We start from the raw sequence: 22,545 nt of genomic DNA on the forward strand, positions 1-22,545 counted from the left end.
TCTTAAATCGTAATTATCAGCTAAAATTAAATAATGTGCAGACACACCGATGATTAGAGGTTTATAAAGGCGTGTATGATTTTTATTAAGGTGTATAAACTTCCCTTCCGGAGACTGATTCCACAATAAACGAGATAGAACGAAACGAACCAAAAATTCCAGGTTTTTCAGTTTACCAATGTTTTTCATAAATCCCAATATCTCCAAAAAAAAGTTAAAAACTTCCTTTCGAAACGCCTCCTTCGAAAGAACATGCGGTGGAATAACCAAAGGAGAAAAACTGTAAGCGCAGTGAGGCGACATCATTGGAATCGAGATGAGTTTCACCTACACATGAAATACCGCAGTTCAAGTTTCAATTGTGAGCAGAGTCATTTTACTCTCGAGTTTCGTGTCACGATTTAAAAAAAAAGAGCGTTAAACACACTAAATCGATTCGTCTTTTATTGACATTTGGCCATACTCTGCATCTATCGGTGCAATTATTTGATTAAAGTCGTCCATTTGGCTATTAATGGTAAGCAAACGAGCAAACAGCAGGAGTGAAGAACGTCGATTCATGACCAGAACCTATTCATGAAGTCCTGGTTTTCGCTGACCGTAATGAGAATTTTTTTTACATCAACTCATGCTCCGGATTGTGTCACTGAATAAATTAACGCAGGCGCCATCCGAAGCCTCACGTGGGCGCCGAGAATGAGACGAAATAAGGGCGGATGACACAAAGGATATACAAATAATAGTATAAGAGAAGGGGAAAAAGTTGCATTCTAAAGTTCACTGCTAAGTTTCTCTGCCGATGAAAAATACAGGAGTAACAATGTTGAAAAAAAGTTTTGGGGGTTGCAACCTCAAATATAAAATGAAAAGCAACAATTTCTAATCACAATACAATGATTGCGACGCTATAATCGGTAGAGATTTCATTGTCCAATCTATTGACTGGAGCACATCTAGTTTTAAACAGGGGGGTAAAGACAAAGATACCTGCGACTCGCTATTGAATTCTTTTACTTAAAACTCCTTGCATCAACTTGTCACTTCACCAACTAGTGGCTATAATATTCTTGCTTTGTTAGAAACGAAAATACCCGAAAAAGTCTTAACTTAAGAAAATTATAAGCTATCAGTGACCACAGAGAGGGCAGTAAATATTAAGTTTTCTCTACATGAGGTCAGAAATAAGAAGCCTAAAAATAAACTTTACTTGTTTAAAGAAGGGAACTACAATGGCCTAAAATGTGTGATACTTAGTAAATTTGAAAATTTTACGAAAGATAGTGATCACCGAAATACTGAGGATACGTGGGATCACTGGACCCCATCAAATACCCGCTCGTATATTTAGAATCTAGCTTCGGAAATTGCACCGTATCTAGAAATCACATTTAAAAAGTCGCCAGTAGAGTACAAGGTTGCCAGAGAATGGAAAACGGCTAACGTAACACTAATATTTAAAAATGGAGACATGGAGGAACTGGGCAAGAACAAATCTATTTCCCTCACATCCATTTCATGCAATGCTATGGAACACATATGGTAGCTAGTTCGATCATTAGGCACCACGATAGTAAAGAGTTATAAATGAAATATCAGCATTGTTTTCGAAAAAGTAGATCCTGCGAGAGACAATTTTCGCTTTTTGGTTCATGATATTTTTATTTCGGAAGAGAGCAATGTTCCGGTGGACACGATGTTTCCAGATTTTAAGAAAGCCTTCCACTAAGTACCTCATAGTAAACTACTCACAAAGCTAGAAGCATATGGCATAGATTAAAATGTCCTGAGTTGGATTAAAGACTTTTTGAATGGTCGGGTACAAAGAGTGAGGAGAACTGTCTGCCTCAAATTTGCTTAATTTATCAGATAGGTGCAATATTGCGATGCTTTCACTCAATATTGTAAATATTCCCTTGCTATCTAAATGTATATTCTTTTGAATGCGTTCAAATATACTGCAAGTATATGGAATCCTCACAAAGTTGGATTTATTGCCGAAGAATTGGATCGCGTCCAGCGTAGAGGAGCTAGATTTGTAAAACGTTGTTATGATAAACTTAGAAGCGTATCCAAAATATTAGAGCATCTAGGCTGGTAATCAATCTCGGAGCGAAGTTAAAATTACAGACTGAAATTCTACCAAAATTGGAAGGGAGTCTCTTAAGCAGTGATGTTGAAAATGTATTATTACCCCCATCGTACAACGGTAGGAGATAATGTCAATAAAATATGAAAGAATAAGTGTAGAACGGATAGATTTAATTTCATTTTTTCCAAGAAGGTGAAGGGATCATAATAACATTGTCCGACCGCGGTAGGGTCATATTTGGGTCAAAACTAGTCCGATGTGTATTCACGCCCTGCCACACACCCTAGCGGTGGCTTGCAGAGTACTGAAATGACAAACTTAAGTAAAAATAACTAATATTTCATTAAATTCAAAGAACGATAAGGGATCAGAATAAATTTTTCGACCACGGTAGGAGTAAAAAAATTCGGGTCAAAACTAGTCTGGTGTGTGTTCACACCCAGCCACAAACCCTAGCGGTGACTTGCAGGGTACTACAGGTAAAATAACTATCTAATGTAATAGACAATGAACATACACGGATGGACTCAAAACACTTAAATTGAAGAATGCAAACGACATTGCCATCTAGGTGTTACGCTGAACAATTTGCCATCTGCCCAATAACAATTGCCATTCCAAGACCGAGAAAAGTAAGCGACTCTTGGAGATAAAGAGGAACGGTATCTGTGGGGCCTTCATCTTTGGGCGGTCGAGGGGAGATAAGGGATTCAAGGCGTCCTGCATATAAATAAGCATACATTCCACAAAAATAAGCGATAAACCTCCTCGTTAGCCGGTTGCGTCGTCGTCGAGCCAACAAGGTCACGATGGAAAGTCCCACGGGGGTCAAAGGGCACCTGCGAATTTGAAACTACTACATGGGGGAGTGATCCCCGAATGTCTCCGTGACTTCCAAACAGGGGACCCGATGGGAGAGAACGGCCCGGAAATGAGTTTACATTCCAGTCATCCCGGACGGACATGTATCTCCATGTTGAATTTTACAGTAGTTTACGTATCCATGACCGCTTTGGGCATTTACATTTGGTAGACTCCTAAGACTCAAATCGACTAGAGGTCATTTCAATATGAAAAATGCTAACTGGCGCGTGGGAGTGAATTGCTTCGTTTTCTCTTCGTCTAAAAATGAATTAACGCTAATGACTCAATTGGTAACACGTGAATACGAGGATATCGCACCCAATCCGGCCGCGAGAAATGAAAATTACAACAAAGTAATAATATGTGACGGAGAGTCAGGTAAAGGAAAATGGACGGAATTAGAAGTATACTAAACTAAATTGTTGCACTGACGACATGAAACGTGGCACAGTGCCCGTTGAACCATCTATCCATAGCTGTCATTTACATCCAGTGTAAAACATATTTATACTTACGTAAAGTTTAACTGACTGCGAAATATGCCCTAGGCATGCTTCTCTACGGGGTCGTCCAGCTAATCGCAAGTGTGGCAACCTAAACGATTGCAAGCGGAGGTGTGAACAGACGTCAGAGCCTCACATGCTGGAGGAAGTATCGTAAATCCGTAATCTCTGGGAGAGGTCACATTACTGCCTTGGAGTATGACCACCTCGGCATCCAAATGGCGTCAAAATGGTGGCAAACAATACTTGCACGGATACTCATAATTGAGAAGTGTCACTACAAGGCTTTGTACGGCTTTGCCCGTCTATGTCAGTTATGACCCAATACTTTTCCTTCCCAAAATGCCTTAGCAAATGTACGCAACATGGAAATGAGTGATTTTTCTAGATTTTAAGAAAGCCTTCGAAAAAATACCTTACAGTAAATTAATCACAAAGATAGCATATGGAATAGATAAAAATATCCAGGGTTGGATTAATTTGGTTTACAGTAATATACTTGATCCTGAGGACAAAGCAGCTTTATCAGATGACCTTAATGCTATAATTAATGCTATGCTTAATAATGCTCGTGCGACACTTGGCAACTAGAAGAACTTAAAAAAGTGCGTAGTCATAAATTTTTGGAAAAAGAGCAATTCCCTCCCGAACGCCTACTGAATTGGGAACACCGAAATGGAATGTGTAGACTCAATTAAATACCTAGGCGTTATACTCACTCACGATCTCTCCTGAGTGAAACACATACGTGGACAAGCTAACAAAAAATTAGTTTATTAGAAGAGTACTTGGTAAATGTGATGAAAAGGTTAAAGAAAAATTATACGTTTAGCTGTTTAGGCCTCATTTAGAATATGCTGCAAGTTAATGGGATCCTCAGAAATTTGGATTAATTGCCGAATTGGATCGCGTGCAGCATAGAGGAGCTAGATTTGTAAAAAGTGGTTATGATAAACTTAGAAACGTATACAAAATATTAGAGAAGCTAGGCTGGGAATCACTCGCGGAGCGAAGTTTAAATTATAAATTGAAGCTCTTGCAAAATTGCAAATTGCCACTCAAACATTTTGGCCTAAGTTCGAGAAACCGGTAGATTACCTAATCTAATTTCATCACCTACCCCATAGAATGAACCACGGTTTCTCTCCCTTTTTTCCAGGGGTTCTATCTCATTGAGAATAACGTTGTCCGAACGAACTAGGAGGAGATAGTATTTTGGGTAAAAAGTAGTCTGGTGTGTACTCACCATTCTACCACGTACCCTAGAGGTGGATTGCAGAGACCCTTGTAATACTGTCTCATGTCAGCACTGCTACGAAATCACAATAGCTAGCGAGGATCGAATACATCAAACACTGGGATGTGGCCCTCCCCGACGCCGGCAAACATAAATTATTTATTTGAGAGGTAGTTGATCCCGATACTTTGTGGAAATTCATTTTCAAAGGCAGGAAGAAAGAATTAAAGACTTTGCGTTTCCACAAGAAAGAATTAATTGTTGCCGACTAGTTTCGCTACAATGTAGCAGGACTGATGATTCAACAGAGTGGTGAAACTGGTCTGCAACGATAAATTCTTTCCTGGGGAAACGCAAAATCTTCGATTCTCTCTTCGTGCTTTAATTTCATTTAAATTTATGAAAAGTTCTTTTCTCCTGCGAAACTGGAAAAAAATGAGAGGAATGTTATCGTTTGATTGGCACGGCCATGTACTTCATGAATTCTTGTGGCTGAGAATCTGCCCACATGCAAAGTATATATTAATATGAGAAAAATAATTTGAAGTCGTATTCATCGTTCTAAGAAAAACACGAAAGCTTGTATAGTTATTACTAAGGGTTAGTATAGGACATTTAGTCGAACTTTAAGCAAAAGGAATATATTCTTCCTAATTGGCCCGTTTTCTACTTATTTTATTGCCCTGCAAGCCACCGCTAGGGTGTGCGGCAGGGCGTGAATACACACCATATTAATTTTTAACCTCATATGACCCTACCGCGGTCGGACAATGTTATTCTGATCCCAAATGGTTCGTGGAAAAAAATGGCATCTTAAATTATCTGTTGCTCATTTAAATCTCTCTAATTTTATTGACATGATCTCTCTTTTTTCCAAAGAAACTGCGGGAGATTCCGCGACAGTAACTTTTAACGGAGTCATCCGCTAATGTGCATTTTCAATGCAACCATGCAATTCAATGCAACAACTCTTACTCTAGTACGATGGGGGTAATAATACATTTTTCAACATCACTGCTAAAGAGACGCCACCTAACAGTGCTCAGAATGCGCGCTAAAATAGGTCATTTTTAGTATCGTCGAAGAAAGGGCAGAAGATATTTCGAAATAATAAAGTGACCAAAATGCAGGCCATTAAAAAAATCAAAAGTTTGGAAAATAACACTCGGGCGTAAATAATTTGAAAGGCAAGTAAGGTCGATGATGCTTCATCAAAATTAGGGATGACAATATTATATCTGACCAACAGAGCACCTCTCACTAACCTTAATCTAAGAGGACTGAAAGAAAAAAAACAAGTACCGAATTAATTCCCATTAATTAAATATCATGGCGCAAAACGTTTACAAATTATCAGAATTAATCACCCAAGTCCGACGGGACTTGCGTCACGAGTTATACGTTGCAGCATTACGGAGGAAAGTAATCGGAAAGAAACAAAACGATAATAAACGCGCACGTCCAAAGGAAAGATAAAACTTCGGCAATGAACCGACCGCGTGAGCTCTCCCAAGTTGCCAGCTCGGGACGCCGCCATCTTGAATCAGCTCTCCGTGAAACGACGACCGTGGCAGAGCGCGGTGTGGGGAGGAAGCGAAGGAACCATGGGAGAGAGAGAGGGGGGGGGGGGAGTAGGAGAAAAAAGAATCCCTCCGCTCTCGGACGAAGGAGAGAAAAGGGAAGTAATCCGAGATCACAATTATTACCCTGCAAAGTAAAAAGCATCGGACTTAGGGGGAGGGGGGGTTGTCCCCCGCACCGAAGGCGAGGAAGGTGGAAATCGGAGAAGGGTAGGGGTTCCTCTTCCCTCCGCGGGACGGTGATGGAAGGAAGTTTAGGTCGGAACTCGAGAAAAGAGTAGGCCTCAAAAGGAGGATGGAGCGGGGAGCGAGCGCTAAGGGCAAGAGAGAAAGCAGCAAGAACCGATCCGACGAGGGAGGAGGAGAGAGGGGGCGGGAGGGGAGGGTGGGGGAGCTAGGCGAGCGAGTGGGAACGGAGAGAGGGCGGAGAAGTGTGCGAGAAGGGGGGAACGGGAAATGGGTAAGAGAGAGAGAGAGACACTGCGGGAATGACTCAGCTGCCAGAGAGGAGAGGACGAGTGAGGGAGGGAGGGAATGTGACGATCGTGCAACAGGATGTATGGAGGAATATGGGGGTGGTTCGTGGGTGGAGGCGCATTTATTAATTCTTCTTTTTATTTCCCCGGATCCCTTGGAGGGAGACCAACGGGGGTGCACGAGAATACACCCTCATGCTCTCCTCTCCAGTCCTCCACCGCGCCATCTCGCGTCCGCAAGGGGGTTAATTCCGAGAGGCAACTCCAACCCCCCCCCCCCAATGTGCTCCTCGTGGAGAAATCGAAATATAGGGAGAACGCCATCCGCTTATAGGTGTGCTCTCTCTCTCTCTCCCACGGCATCCCGCCCCATGGTTCCTCTTGCTCGGGGGAGGTGGGCGACGAGGAGCAGTCGAAAGTATGGACGGGGGTGGGGGGAGAGAGAGGGAGAAGCTTTTTGAAGGGAGGAGGACGGTGTAGGGAAAAGGTGGGGGAACGCACATTTTGAGGCCGGAAGTCGGGAATTCGTGGAGCGATGGCTCGAAAACAAAACACGCACGCGACGTGGATTACTGTCCACGCCGCCCGGCCGTTCCTTCGCGGAAAAGGGGGAGACGCAATGCGTGGGAAGAGGAAGAGGATGGATCGGGAAGGAAAAACACGGAAGATAACGAATCGGATTGTGCATACGCACCGAACAGACGCTCTGTGAAGGTGGCTGCAGGGAGCTCTCGAACTACGTGGGCGCATGCACTTCGATATTCCTCCACTCCGCTTCCTTTTACGAAATACGTCAGGTGGTGATGATGTCATTGACCGCGGAATGGGGCTGGCTCGGCGTTTTCACACGCCTCTATGAATGACGGGCAAAACGGAGTTGGGGGAACGAAACCGCCGCTGAAAGTTACCGCGGACCCTAGAGGTGTAGTAGGGTGCACACCCTCGATAAAAAAAATCCCCCGCTTGCGACGATTTACCTATCAAAATTTTCTTCGCCGGGATAAGAGCGTGGAGAAATAAGAGCAACCAAACTCCTCGATCAAATACGAGACTGGAATTAGGACAAAATGAAATAAAATTACTTGCATCACCAAAAGGAATTTCGCAATCCCAACGGGATTTAGCTTCAACAAGACGATTTCAAGAAGAAATTGGCTGAATGCAAATTAGCATAATGAGGCAACGAAGCTGGACGGGATCACATGAGTGGAATATAGTAGGTGAAAATATCGTATTGCTCTGAGCCTAACCTTAACCTCCTACCGGTTTAAAAATTAAAATATCCACGGAATCCCAATTGAAGTCGGCCATTTGAATTTATACTACCGTCACATCTTCTCCAGAGATACAATATAATAATTATTAATGATTCTGGACAGTGAATAATGTGGACAGAATGCACCAAAGTAATACTAAATACAAGTATTTGTGGAGGATATAGGTAATGGTTGAAGTAAGCACTCGTTCTATCTAATGTATAAAATACACAAAAATCATGACTATCAATCAATGCTACTTAATAATCAAGCAAGCAAAACGCAAAGCAATGCATTGTCCAAAGAGAGCGAGAGACCAACAATTGACTATGGATACAGTACATTTTGAAATGCAGTGACAGGTTATTCCATGTTACACAAGAAGTCTATAATTCATTTTAAAAATTATTATCAACATAATAACTCACAAGATCCTTTGAAAAAAATACATAATTTGATATGAAATTTAAAAAGCACAAAACTATAGCTCAGAAAATGCGATAAGGTCAACAAAAGTAATGAGCTGAAAAATTCAACTTTGCTACATTGATGCACACCCAAAGCAGATATTAGACAATATACCAACTTTGTAGAGCAACACTAAATGCTATAGTTCTCTTGGATTTCTTCTCTTAGATAAGTAATTTTCTCTTGCAATGAATGGTATATCAATTCTAATGGATCCCCCAAATTTTACCAGAACAATATTTTCAAAAGTTCCTCAAACTTTTGTGGAAACGAAAATTAATCTGATGCAATTTAGTGGCAGAAACTATAGCCTTAAAAATTCAATCGAATCTCCACTATTTAGAGCCTAACTGAACTTGTTAAAACATTCTCATCGGCCATATAAATAATTAACAATTTTACATGGAATATGAAATGGAGATATCGTATTAATTTTAAAGGAGATTCACTTGAAAATGGGCTAATTCACATGACGAAAAACTATTTTTAACGGAGAAAAACCTCAAGATAAAAACCAAGAATTATAAAATTCATGGTCCTTTACTCATATTTTTCGCAATTACTATCCCAAAGAAAAGAAAGAGTTGATTTCTATTCATAAAATACATTCTTCATAAAAAGTCAAAATTTTGCTTCCTATATGCCACCAAATTAGTCTTAATAATGATTTACCTATGAAGGTTATACTATTTATTTTTGCTAGTACTTGGCAATTCTCAGTTCTTCCTTAAAAAGAAAGGACTAATTAGTATTTGTTAATTTTGCCCACAAGGCAATATCAGTTAACTTTTCAATCAAGTTACACTAACTGGAGGAGTTACTTACAGAGGTAATCTTAGACCTCTGATTTTATTTTTTATAATTACATCAACTGTGAGTAATGATATAATGGAAATATGCCTACAACTCAGACATTTTTTATTGAGTCTCTATACCATAAAAAGGAGATTAAAATATTACCCAGGATTCAAGCTGCATTTTTAAAAAACTTTTCAAAAAATTATTCCTTAACCCTTAAAATATAGGCTCCCACAATCTTATATGAACTAATAACGGAACCAAACATAGTAAGATTAAAGAGATGGAATTAGAAAAAGTCAACTGACCTTTTGAAGAACTGGAAGGTTGTTCTGGTGGCTTATTTGATGGAGTTGCAATCAAACACTTGTCTGACACCCCACTGCTATCAGAGGACTGCTGTGCAGCAGCCTTCTCCAAAGGCAACGAACTCTTGGAGATGGGACTGGATTCAACCCGTGTCCTTTCTTTTAAAATCTCTGCATCACAACTGGCACTCTCTGAGGTGGAGCTTGCAGCAGAATCAGACTTAACACTTTTGACACCCTTGTCAGAACCACCCTCCTTTGGGTCAGAAATGGTCTTCTCTTCACTGCGCACACCTTTTTCAAGTCGTTCGCCATCCCCTTTTGGTTTCTCACTTTCAGCGGGAGTCTCTTCCTTCTTCTGAGTTGAGCTTGCTTCACTCCCTGAGGCCTGCACCCCACTGGATTCATTTTCACCATCAATGCTATCTTTTGGTGAAGATCCAGCCTTATGAGCACTCATTTTCAAGTTACTTGAATCACCCGAACTGTTTTCCTTGACAGCACCATCAACATTAACTACTGCTTCACCTATATTTTCCCCACATGAAGAGACAGCCCTTAACTCCTCATTTGCACTCTGATTGCCTTCCCCCTGAGAGGTCTGGTTTTCATTGCTCCTTGGCTCCTCATTTCTTCCCGTTGGGGCAGAAGCCATGGGTTCAACATCAGCTGCCTGTGGCTGATGATGCTCCACAATAGCCACATCATTAGTCCTTGGCTGAGGATTTCCACCAGCAGCAGCAGGCTTCAGAAGGTCTAAATCAGCCTCTGCAGAGGAGGGTAAAATGGGCCGTGTTGGGGCCACTGAAGTTTCCCCTCCCCTGCGGCACAAATCTGGTATGTGTGGTGGAGGAATGCCTGGCCCAAAAGGAGTGGGTCGGAGCATTCTCTCCAAATGCCTGTCTTCTTCCTCCGAACCAGTACGCAGTACATCTGGAACCAGGGATGCAGAAGGAGTAGCAGGATTAGGACCGGCTGGACAATCACGGCGAACATCTGGCACACTGAAGTCTGTCGCAGGCTGTGCAGGAGTTCTTTCATCCTCTCTCCTCAGGGAAGGTGTGGCCTGGGGCTCGCTTGCCCGACTGGTTGACGAAGGCCTCGATGGCTCTTGGGGAGATTGCTGGGAAGATGACTGCCTTGCCGGGAGAGCAGGAGATCGAGATGGCAGTGAATTGCCTGCCGATGAAGACATAGATTGGGAAGAAGAGGTTGACCTATGGGCCCCAGGTGTTGAATGGACTGGCTGGGAAGGTGTCCTTGGAGATCCAATGGGAGCCCGGTGAGGTGACGATGATAGCACAGCTCTGGGCGATGTTGTGGTCACACTTGTTTGGGAACTTGTCACCACAGGAGAAGAGACCATGTGTGCGGCCCTGCTGCCACTCGAAAAGGGCGAATGGGAAGAATACTGCAGCGATGTCCGGGATGATGTGAAAGAAGAGGGACATGCTACCTTAATTGACATCAAGGGGCGGATGTTGGGGGAAAGAGAAGGCCTACCGGTGGTCTGTGTACTGGGTTTAGGTGCTAATGGGACAGGCGACTTAGGCACATTGGAAGTAGATGCAGCTGAAGTCGATGCCTGGGTAGTAGAAGGTTTTTGCATTGAGGAACTGGAAACAAGAGAGGAAAACTTTGGTGGATTAATCTTGGGTTTCACTGATGGCATCACAGGTGGAATTTTAGGTATGGGTTTGAAGGGAGGTCCATGTGATTGGGAAGTTTTAGAGGGCATGGATGAGGAAGAAGTGGTGGAACAGGAGGTAGAAGAAGGTACATTTCTACTGGAATGGGTTACTGTTGGGAGTACAGAAGGAGCTGGAGACTTGGTAACAATGGTGGATGCAACTGCAGGCTTGCTTGAGGTAGAGGACGAAACCACTGGAGAGGATACTGTAGGTGATCTGGAAAGGATGGGTTTGGAAGAGGATGATGGCAATGTAGTTGCAGGTTGACTGACATGAATTTTAGGGGCTGTCTGGACCAGAGATGACGTCTTCGAAATAGCCTCAGTCTTTCCTGTGCTCTTTTCACATAAGCCACTGTTATTAGCCGCGGATACAGTTGTCGAAGCCCCAGCAGGTTTCAAATGTGAACTACTAGGCAAAACTTTAGTAGGCAATTTATCACCAGCAGGTTTTGATGTAACAGCAGGCGTAACAACAGATTCAGTGGATAAGCTATGGCAAGGAGGATTCTTGGAGCTTGACTGAGCATCTGATGACCTGCATTCAACTGTCCTCCCTGGCAATGCAGGTACATTCCCAGAAGTGGATGATGACACATTGGAAATCGAGGTTTTGGTGGCATCCTTGGCTAGAGAAGGACAAGTAGTGGCAGGTTTTGATGGAACCTCACTGCTGGGTCCAGGCAAATTGGCAGGCACTGAAGAGGATGGTATAGTAATCTTTGTTGATGGCAACACAAATGATGAGGAAACTTTGTCAGGCAACGTGAGAGATTTTGCAGGCTCAGGAGCTCGTGCCAAAGTCTCCAGCTGACTAGTTCTGCCAATTGTTGCAGACAACTTTTTCCCGTCAGAAGAATCTATCTGTGCCGTGGTCTTTGAATGACAAGGGTCTGTTTTCTTAATTTGACTAACATCTTGACATTCAATGGGTTTGGCAGTACTTTGTACTACAACAGTTGAGTGCTTTGCAGGCTCTGTCAACTGCAAAAACGAGAAATAATAATAAAAAATAAAATTCAAGAAAAATGAAATAAACGATTATATGTTATAATATATTGCAGCTTAATCCGGTAAAAAAACTAATACTTATGAGACTTAATGGTCTAAAAATTAAGCTAAAAAACTGAACTTTGGAAAATAAATAAAACTACACCTTAAGTTCAGGGTTAAATATATGCCTTAAAATTAGACTATTTATAAAAACATTTTTCATTGACATTGCCAGTTCATACATAATTTTTACATAGAGAACTAACTAATCAGAACTGATAATTTAGGGTAAGCCTTTCCATACACTTCCGATGCTTTATTTTGAAAATTTATTAAAAAAATACCATCAAAGAAAACATTAATTTTGCATAATTGTAAAAAGATAATTATAGGGCCTTCAAATTAATTTGCAGGGATATAAAACATTGGCAGTATATCATATGAGATAACTTCAACAGAAAAACATTAAATTAATCATATTTTACACGTTTTGAGGTGGTCATGAAATAGGTTGTTCTTACTTATGTATTTAAATGACAGGAGCTAGGAGATTATAAGCAAAGCCGTTCATCAATGTTATTTGTGCTTATTAACTTTCTGCATATTCAATGTCACCACATTATCAACAAATAGAGTACTAGATGCACAGCAGCTTAAAACTTAGGCGCTGAATGGAGTGATATTTTATAATTTTCTGAGCTCATTATTCAAACAAATACTGCTATACAAACTTCACAACATGATAATATCAAGCATTTAAAATTTTAATAACACTCATCCATTAAATAAGGTTCATGCATAAAAAGTATACCTTGTAATGAATAATATTACATGGAGATTAGAAGAGAAAAGATATGGTAAGTATGTATAAAAAATATAGTGGATTGTCTAAGAAATGAACTAATTAATTTTACCTTAAAGCAGATTTTGGATGAAGTTTTACCAGTTAAAAATTCGATTGAGATTGATAAAACAGCTCAATGCATTGAATATAATTATTCCAAAATGGAAGTAAATATTTCCAACATAAGTGAAAGCAAAATAAAAAACACTGAATTATGCTATATATAGATAAGAATGATGGAAACTGGCAAAAAACCATTCAGTATTAATTAAAAATATCATCTACGATTGAAATAAATTGCTATACTTGGTTCCATTTAAAAATTTCCTCCTATTTCATCAATCCAAATCATTATAAGGTTAATGCATTTCCTTAATCGATTAATCTAATGCAGGGCTACTTACTATGATTAGAATTGTTTTTGTAAATGTGATTAACCACTGTTTGATGAAATAATCTAGATACTTTATCACACAAGCCTGACCTAGCATCATTAAATACTCGTATACAATATTTGGCCATTGAATAACACACATGATTCTAGTAACATAAAATTTTAAGTAAGATCTACTACTTTCCTGGTGCGTTTGCTTCATGACGTTTTCTCGGGTCTTCCACGGGGTCTGGGGTTCCATATTGGACAATATGGAACCCCTGACCCAATGGAAGACCCAAGAAAACTTCATTAAATAAAATTTAATATCTTCACCCTTATCACCGTCCAAGTTTATTAAGATAATGATTCATCCAACAAGAAAATTAACAGCTCTCACCTTTTAAAGTGGAATAACATGCAGATACCATATAAAATCGATCATAAATCACACGGAATAGCTTTAAAATACACACAAACAGTTGAAAATTCCTGAAACTACCATGAAGAATTTGATGAATACTTGAATAAGTGAATGGATCAATACTTGGAGAAATCAAATAACATTTTTACAAATTGAAACAATAACAATCACAGATGCAAACAAAAACATAAGGTGCAGAGGGGAAAGCATAGAATGTGATCTCAATACCAAAACCACTCCTAATATATCATTTTATATTTTTAGATAAAAAACTTTACTAACCTTTGTATTACCTCCTGCATCTGATTTTCCAAGAGTTGGTGGTTCACGGCTGCTTCCACCTCCCTGTTTCTGATCCATTTCACCTTTAGCTTTGAGAGAGAAGTTATACAATGAGAACCTGCAGCATTTCGCATGTGTTAATATTTGTTTAACACAGCATGATTCTTGCTAACCTGAGTAAATTTCACACATCCAAATTAATTATACAGGGCAATGGACAATAACTGATCAATTAAAAATTACTGATATTATTTTTCATTTACATTTCTGACTGCAACTGTTACGTGATGAAACTTTCACCACTCAACACAGTTTTTCACACTGAACATTTACATGGAAATGATTGCTTGGCTCCACGAATGTACAGTTGTAACATACACTTTAGAAGAAGTTTGATGTTCAATCCCTTAATCCTTTTGCTTTCCTTTTTCTTACAAAATAATACAATGAATCTAATTAAAAGCACCAAAGTTGACACAAATACCTGTGGTGTTTGCATTAATGTCACTTTTACGTAATATTTCTCTTTGCACTAAATTGTGCACAGAGAACAAAACGGGAAATACTCAATAATGCAAATTACTGTTACCAAAAAATTAAATTTGGCAGAAGCACTACTGTCTTGAAAGATAATATTTTCAAAGGAAAAAAGAGGAAAAAAAGGGGTAGATGAAAAGGAGCTTTGATCTTTTCCATTAATACTGAAACTTCCTACATCAAATAAATTCCATCATAATTCCACCCAAAAAGCATTTAAAGCAAATTAAAAAATTATTCAAAAAAAACCCTTCACCTTAAAAATAATTTATAGCATAATTATCACCTTATGGAGTCAATAATCTTGGTTTTAAGGATGTGGGTCTGTGTTTGAAACCAAAGTGTTTAAATTTTGATGAAATTAAGAGACAATCAGAACAGTACAGGAACTTAAACATTACATGGGACCAAGGATGGCTTCATTATGATTAAAAATGTCTAATTAGTAAAAAAAAAAACTTTTTAAAAAGTTAATAAACTTTTTAATGGTTTCTAGGACAGTAAAGGATTGAATTTTATGCTACATTCTTATTGGATTTTTTCTTAATAACATGATTTACATCAATAGCATATTTGGGCACTCAGTTCTTTCCCCTGACTCACAGTAATAATACCTTTCATGGCTTTTAGTGCCTAATTAACCCTATCATGTGACTTTGACTTAATGTATGAGGTGCAAATGATGTCTATTCCATTCCTGTAGAGAAGATTGCATTTTAAACCATTAGCAAGAGAAATAAGGGCCATATCCAAATGCTTTGGAATGCTGTTATGACTCAAAAGCATCTACTTGTTTCCTACCAACCAAAAAAAAAATGGATGTTCCATATGAGAAAGGTGCCAACCACTTATGATGGTATATTACCTGTATTTCTTTATTTTACATGAAACAGTGAATTGCCACTAATAGTGTTCTTTAGCAAGAAAACAAGCATAACTATATGCTGAATGATACCATGGACACTCAACACCCTAAGAGTAACTATAGACAGGAGCTCAAATTGAACCCTGTTTCCATTAATTGCAGTCAATGCTCAGAGATCACCAGAAATGAGAAAAATTACAGTGGAATGCCAAAGGTTTCACTTTTAAATCAAAACAAATATAAAATTTTGGAAAAGGCCACAGAACAAACATTCAAAACAAGGTGAGGTTTTGAACATATTGCAAGATTTCTTTTCATATTGTACAGAAACATCTGTACCCAAAAACATTATCATTTACGACAGCTTTGAAACTGGAACACATCAAGAAAAACTTCCCAGCATTAAGTAATTAACATAAAAACTTGACCTGTCATGGGAGTCAAGTATTCTTGAAAAGGTCGAAAGCTCACAAAAAATCTTTTGGGATACCATTTGGGAAACAAGAGAAGTGAATTAAAAAGTATGCAAATGGTATGAAAAGGCTTCAAGGAAATACCAGCATTGAACCTGTGAATTCCTTAAATGACATAAATCAAAAGTTAAAAATTAACGATAGATTGTCCAAGCTATTATTTTGTTGAATTAAATAACTCGGATGTACCAATACCAATTGTACAATACTGTTCAGCCTAACCCCATGGTTCAAATTTACAGTAACATGGATGAACAACTTTTTCAGCATTTTCCAATGAAATAATGGTCGTCCCTAATGTCTCGCAGTTCTAGTTTGTCTATCCATGTGTGTATGTTGTTCATAGTTATGATATCTGCATGAGGGATAACAAAAAATAAACTAAAGACAAGAAAATAAAAAAAAATGAAAAGCCTACACCATAGAACCCAAAAATTATTTACTATATTCTACCACATATTAGTGAGTTTTCCAAGATCCCTGACAATCAAAGAATACACTTCAAAACTTATGATGAACTTTAACTTAAATGCCTAACTTCTTCAACTTAACATAATTTAATTTAATAACATTCTTTTCAAATAATCTAGTTATATTATTTTCTCCTTTTCCACACTCCTGTAAAAATTTCCCTTCTTTCATATAGTTTACTATTCCACTACACCTCAACATCTCCAACACTCAATTCAAAAATGTATATAGCTAACATTAACCTTTGAGCCACGGAGGAATATTTGTTGTCAAATTAGTACTACAAAAAGAAATAGGAAAATGTACTCAGTAAACTGTGTTACTTATCAACATGCCAAGTAATTATATTTCAAGCATCCTAAAATTTGCTTTGAGTGAAAAAATGTTATGATTTGTCATAAGATTTTTTGAAAAAAATGTTATGATGTTACTACAACTTCCCAGAAGAATTTCAACATTTTCTTGATAGTATCAATATTTGGAGTGACTTTCAAGAGTAATAAAACTACAGATGAAATCTAAATTATTTAAGAAAAAGGCCTCTAGGTAGTAGCCTTCAAGCTACTCAGAATGTACACTTATTTTACACAATGGGAAATTCACATAAAAATAGAACACTGCAAAAGAACTTAAACCTAGAAACTTTGAATTAGCCTGTGCCTAGTGCCCCATGAAATTGGTTATCAGCTGAGATAAAAATATAAATTTATAATCCTATAAATATTTGTATATATATATATATATATATATATATATATATATATATATATATATATATATATATATATATATATATATATATATATATAGTTCTTTCATTAATTATATAATAAAAAAATTTAATTCATACTATTACCTAATTCATTTTTTACTAAATGGAGGTCACTGAAGTGTATTTTAAATTACATAACTATCTCATTCTCAGCTATCACAGTAGTTTACTCTTTTTTATTTTTTAACATGAGTGTCTAAGTTGAACTCTGTTTTTCTTGGAGCTCTATCTAAATTATTTTTACTCTCCATTTAAATCATGTTTCTGATCAGATTGATGACAACAGCTTTATATACTGCAATAACATTTATTGATTAACAGTTATACTTATGTTCACACCATTTGAGCAGAATGAGCTAGTCTAAAACCTAAATTTGGTCAGTGAATTAATAAAATAATAGATGAAAATAATTTTAATTAATTAAATTAATGAGTATAATGATAACAATAATGTTATCGTTAATAATGGGATGGGCAGATACTTATAAATGCAAATGGGCAAACACTTATATGAAACTGAAATTTACCCTCGAAAAAAAATGTTCGGACTACTGTACTGGCTTGAATTTCAAGAGCAAGGATCACACTATGCAAAAATTAATAACTAATAGCTAAATTTCCTATAGCAGAATTATTGTACAATTTTGATGTATCTATGAGCACTGGAAAGGTTCAGGAGGCAAGGAACACCACTTTAAAAGATAGACCCAGGATTCCATGAAATATACAAACATTTTTAGCAATGCTTATTCTACAAAAAAGCAACACAAATTCTGAGATTCTACTGAAGATATTAGTGACATTCTTGAGCATTTCCAAAAAAAATGTCAAAAACGTTGAGATGAAAACTATTTGGTATCACTGATAAACTACCTATTCGATGAATTTTTGTTAACCTTCCAAAGGAAAAGCTCAAATATGGAAAAAAAGCAAAGCCTGACTAGAAATTTGAAAATAATGTCATACATGACAGCTAATGTCTTTAAAGTTTGGCTGCGTGTGCAAACTTTAGATTGGGGCCCACAACTAATTCATTCATTACCAAATTATAAGGAAAATAATGAATATCTCCTTATATAAAGGTTTGCTACTGTCATTAATAAGAAATAAAACCTACCTCCTTTTAACCTCCAAGTAATCACAGTAGTGTATGTCCCATGAAAACCTATTGCATTTTATGATACAAAATAAGCATAATTTATTTCAAAGGAAAATCTATGATACCAGATATCACCCACCTATTGACTTTCACCAACAAGAGTTAAGTCTGGCACATAAGTTAACAACTCAACTAATCAAAATTTATATGAAATGTTATTCAACACAAATATTAACTGAGATATAATTGCCCAATGCAACACAGAGCATAAATATGAAGCATTTTCAATAATACATCCCATAAACACGATAATTGACCTCAAAGTTGGATGTGATAGGTGACCAATGAGGCCCTAAAGTTAGAGAAATTCACATCAGGATTGGGCCTTGGGGGGCTGGTTCCTATCCCTGTAACACATCTGGTTATCCAGGAAGATATGATACTTAAAAATTTACTCATTTTTGGTGAAGCTGGGGATGTGGAAAATCATTGGAAACCAAACCCAGCCCCACCATTCAGGAGGCCCAACTCCCTAACCATGTGGCTACCTTTCTCCTGCATATCTATATTACTATAAAATGTGAACCTCTCTACAAAAACAACATAGAAACTGCTAATAGATTAAACAGAAAAAGAATTACTGCAAGTAATTAAAGGTAAAAAAAGTTTTTTATAGAAACTGCTAATAGATGAAACAGAAAAAGAATTACTGCAAGCAATTAAAAGTTTAAAAAGTTTTTTATTTATGATATGACAGTAGTGTTCTACTTATAATTTCACACCATTAACGAATTCTCATTGGGAATTAAAATAGAGTACATGTCATATCAAATGTTGTAGCCTTAACTGACATTAAATGGGATTACAGTCAGAAATACCAAGAGAAAATGTTAGAGTCAGAACAAACTGTAGAGAGATGCTTACATGAAAAAGAAATAAAAGTTGGAGCAATGCAAAAAAGGAAATTAAAATTTATAACAGATTAAAATATAATATCAATACATTTGGGAGACATAAGAGTTCACTCTTTTTTCTTAAGACCAAATAAAATAATGACCCGCAGGCAAAAGGAGCCAATTGTAATCTGCCGCTAATTGTTTTTTTTAATTATTAAATCTGCATGTTTCAAAGTCAGGCACTTTTTTTTATTATTCAGTATAATTATCATCATTAAATGACACCCTGTTGTGATTGAAATAACTTTTATCTTTTCACTGAATGACATTTCCAGAGACTCAAGGAATGAACACGCATAATTTAACATTATAACATATTTTAACATGCAAACCTCATAAAAATTTGAATGTATCTTTCAATGGATGCAGGAGAAACAGTAAAGCAGTAATTCATAATGGGATGATTGGAATTCCAGGAGAAAATTTGTGAACTACAGTCATAATGGTAATTGATAACATCTCAAGAGAAAGTGAAATGGAAGAGACATGGATAATTTTCCCAACTTCTGTTCTTCGTGAGGATTATTGCTATTTCCTCTTAACTTCCAAATGAATTCCATCAAAAATTGTTACCATGATATGGAACTTGTAAAATTAGCAGAACAGCCTCCTTACCAATCCCATACCCTTAGCCAGAAAAGCAATTAAGGGAACAGAGAACTCCACTTATTTCAGTATAAAAAAAATCATAACTGGTCCGCTTATAGACATCACAAAGCCCAAGGAATATACTTATTAAATATTATGCAATCTAACCATTTTGTAGAAATATAAATTTCATGAAACTTTGGGAGAATAATTCTAATCCAATTCTTTTCATCATTCTTTAGAGTTATATGACATTAAAATTAAGGAATAACCCATCTCAAATATTGACATTTTTCCAAATTCGAAACCCTTGTCACAAATGGAACATTTGGATGAAAACATGAAACAAACCCAAAAACTCGCTGTTTAAAGAAAAATGCATAAAATTCCCAGTAAAATAATTCTATCCATTAAGGCCAGATTATGAAAATTATTACTTCATAATACTTAAGCAGTCATTAATTAAAACTGAATGAACTATGGGGGAGAACATTGCAATTATTACCAATTTAATGCATATGACCAAATAATTTGTCAATTTTTGACAGGAGAAGGGTAAATGTGTATAATGTCCAGGGCAAACTGATATTTAGAAGAGAAAATTAGCTCTTCATCTTTCATTAATTTATTCATATTTTCAGATGCCATCCAACTAAATTTGCAGGATATAACCTAATAATAAATTACTTCCAGTCAATTCAAGACTTACTCCAGAGTGTGTCAAAAATCCAAGGAGGAGGAAATGTTAACACAATTGAATTAATAGAATGTTTAGTATATCACACTACAAATCGACTACTGCAAGAAACCTTGCCAAAAAGGCTAACTCTCTTCTCTTCGTTTTCAGTCCATAAAAACAAAAAATACTAAGAAAGTAATTCAGTATATATAACAGCTGTACCCAACTAACCTAAGCTAGAAACTTATCTTATTAAGTGATATTTATCAGCGTATGCATAAAAAGGAAATCAGATGATCCATTAATGGAAAATACACAATAACAATTAACCTATATAGATAGAATAATTTATGGAAGGGAAAATGGAAACAAATTTCAGCCCCCCTTAAGAGAAATGGATTATCACCCCTCAAGGTGCATGGCAGTATTGACCATTTCCTCACAAACCTGGTCTTCTGGCACATTGTCCATCTTCTTCTTCGTTTGAAGTGGTAGCTGCTGCTCCGGCTTCCATCTCCATCATTCATTGCATTGTGTAATTGATTGTCTTAGTGCCAGCACCTGAAGTAAAATGAGCATGAAATAAATCATTCCGAATCTCAATTTTAATAACATTTGAGTTTGAATAGACAATGGTTCCCTGAACTAACACCTCTTCCTTTAAATTCTGAATAAACATTAAAAAAATAAACTTTTAGTTCCATAATTATATTAGCACTGCCAAAAGTAACTTTATAGAAAATTAATGACTTATAAATGTATAATATTAAAGAAACTAAATCGGTTGATCGCATGAAAATTGACAAAACGGAATGTTAACCAATAACACACAAATTAATGTTTTCCTATCTGAACATGATTTCCCAGCTGGTGTATTTTTTTCCTGAAACAGGTGAGAACAAGAAAAAGGCTCGAATGTAAATCTTTAAATGCCATGGATGGACTTTTTTTCTATAAGTCAATATTATAATAGCCAATGGAAATTCCACGAGAAGTGGTCACAAGACATAAAGATTAACGTAATTTACATATAGAAGCCCTAAATGTCAAGATGTTACCAAAAACAATGCTCATAGCTGTAACTTCAAGACATTTATTGATTTCATAACTGTAAAACAAATGAGAAAATTATTATACATTGGGTGCACTGGAACGGAATTAATATTCACTTTTTGCTCGAAGAAATATTGGGGTGAATGCAAATGAAATTTCACTGGATAATACTGATTTAAACCACGAACTGCGATGGGAGTAAAACAACTTCGGAAACTAATGTACTGTGGGTACGCTATCAAAAGAAAAAAAGGCAACCAAAGTATTTCCTATACGTAAAATATCGACATTGTTACGGATTGTAAAGTTTCAATACCCCAAAAGAGTTCCCAGTTTTTTTATTCATTCCCTAAACAGCCGTCCAATGCCACAAGCAGTTATTTTCCTTCGTGAAAATATGAAAACTTGTATCATGTAAACGGCAAGTTTTTCGAGTTCTACACTGTTGAGAGCACTAATTAAGATTAGAGTACACATGCAATTAACGTACGCAAAACTTGCTCTTTGAATAGTTCGTTGGAAAAATTGTACGAAAAAAATCTCTAACGGATAAAAATTCATAAAATAGATCATATACCAAATTCTGATGGATATATCAAGAGAGGATTGCGCAATACTAAAATGAAGTGGAGTGAATTAGAAGGAAAGAAATTACTTACGATAGAAAAAGGCTCTTTGAAAACTTTTCGCACTTAACTGGAACATATATTTAGTCTTCATTCGATGTAATGACGTCAGATAACACGATTAAGAAAGTTTGATAATGCACTAAGGGATGAACGTGACGACAAAAATTTGTGTCCGCGAGAAAATTTTCAAGAGCAAACCATTTGGGCCGAACATAATGTTTCACCATAAATATAGCGA

At 37.1% G+C, this 22,545-nt stretch overlaps 1 protein-coding gene across 1 annotated transcript in view; it reads right to left on the minus strand.

Annotated features, from left to right (window-relative positions):
* Positions 1–22,545, minus strand: part of LOC139696866 (uncharacterized) — a 565,035-nt gene that overhangs the window by 116,094 nt on the left and 426,396 nt on the right. The window contains exons 5-7 of the mRNA XM_071595746.1: positions 21,073–21,186; positions 14,186–14,274; positions 9,580–12,253 (exon numbers count right to left, since the gene is read on the minus strand). Coding sequence (XP_071451847.1) covers positions 9,580–12,253; positions 14,186–14,274; positions 21,073–21,148 — 2,839 coding nt within the window. The 5' untranslated portion in view covers positions 21,149–21,186. The remainder of the gene's footprint in view (positions 1–9,579; positions 12,254–14,185; positions 14,275–21,072; positions 21,187–22,545) is intronic.

The sequence above is a fragment of the Hetaerina americana genome, unplaced genomic scaffold (assembly GCF_022747635.1).
Source record: "Hetaerina americana unplaced genomic scaffold, ioHetAmer1.1.p SCAF_7, whole genome shotgun sequence".
NCBI lineage: Eukaryota > Metazoa > Arthropoda > Insecta > Odonata > Calopterygidae > Hetaerina > Hetaerina americana.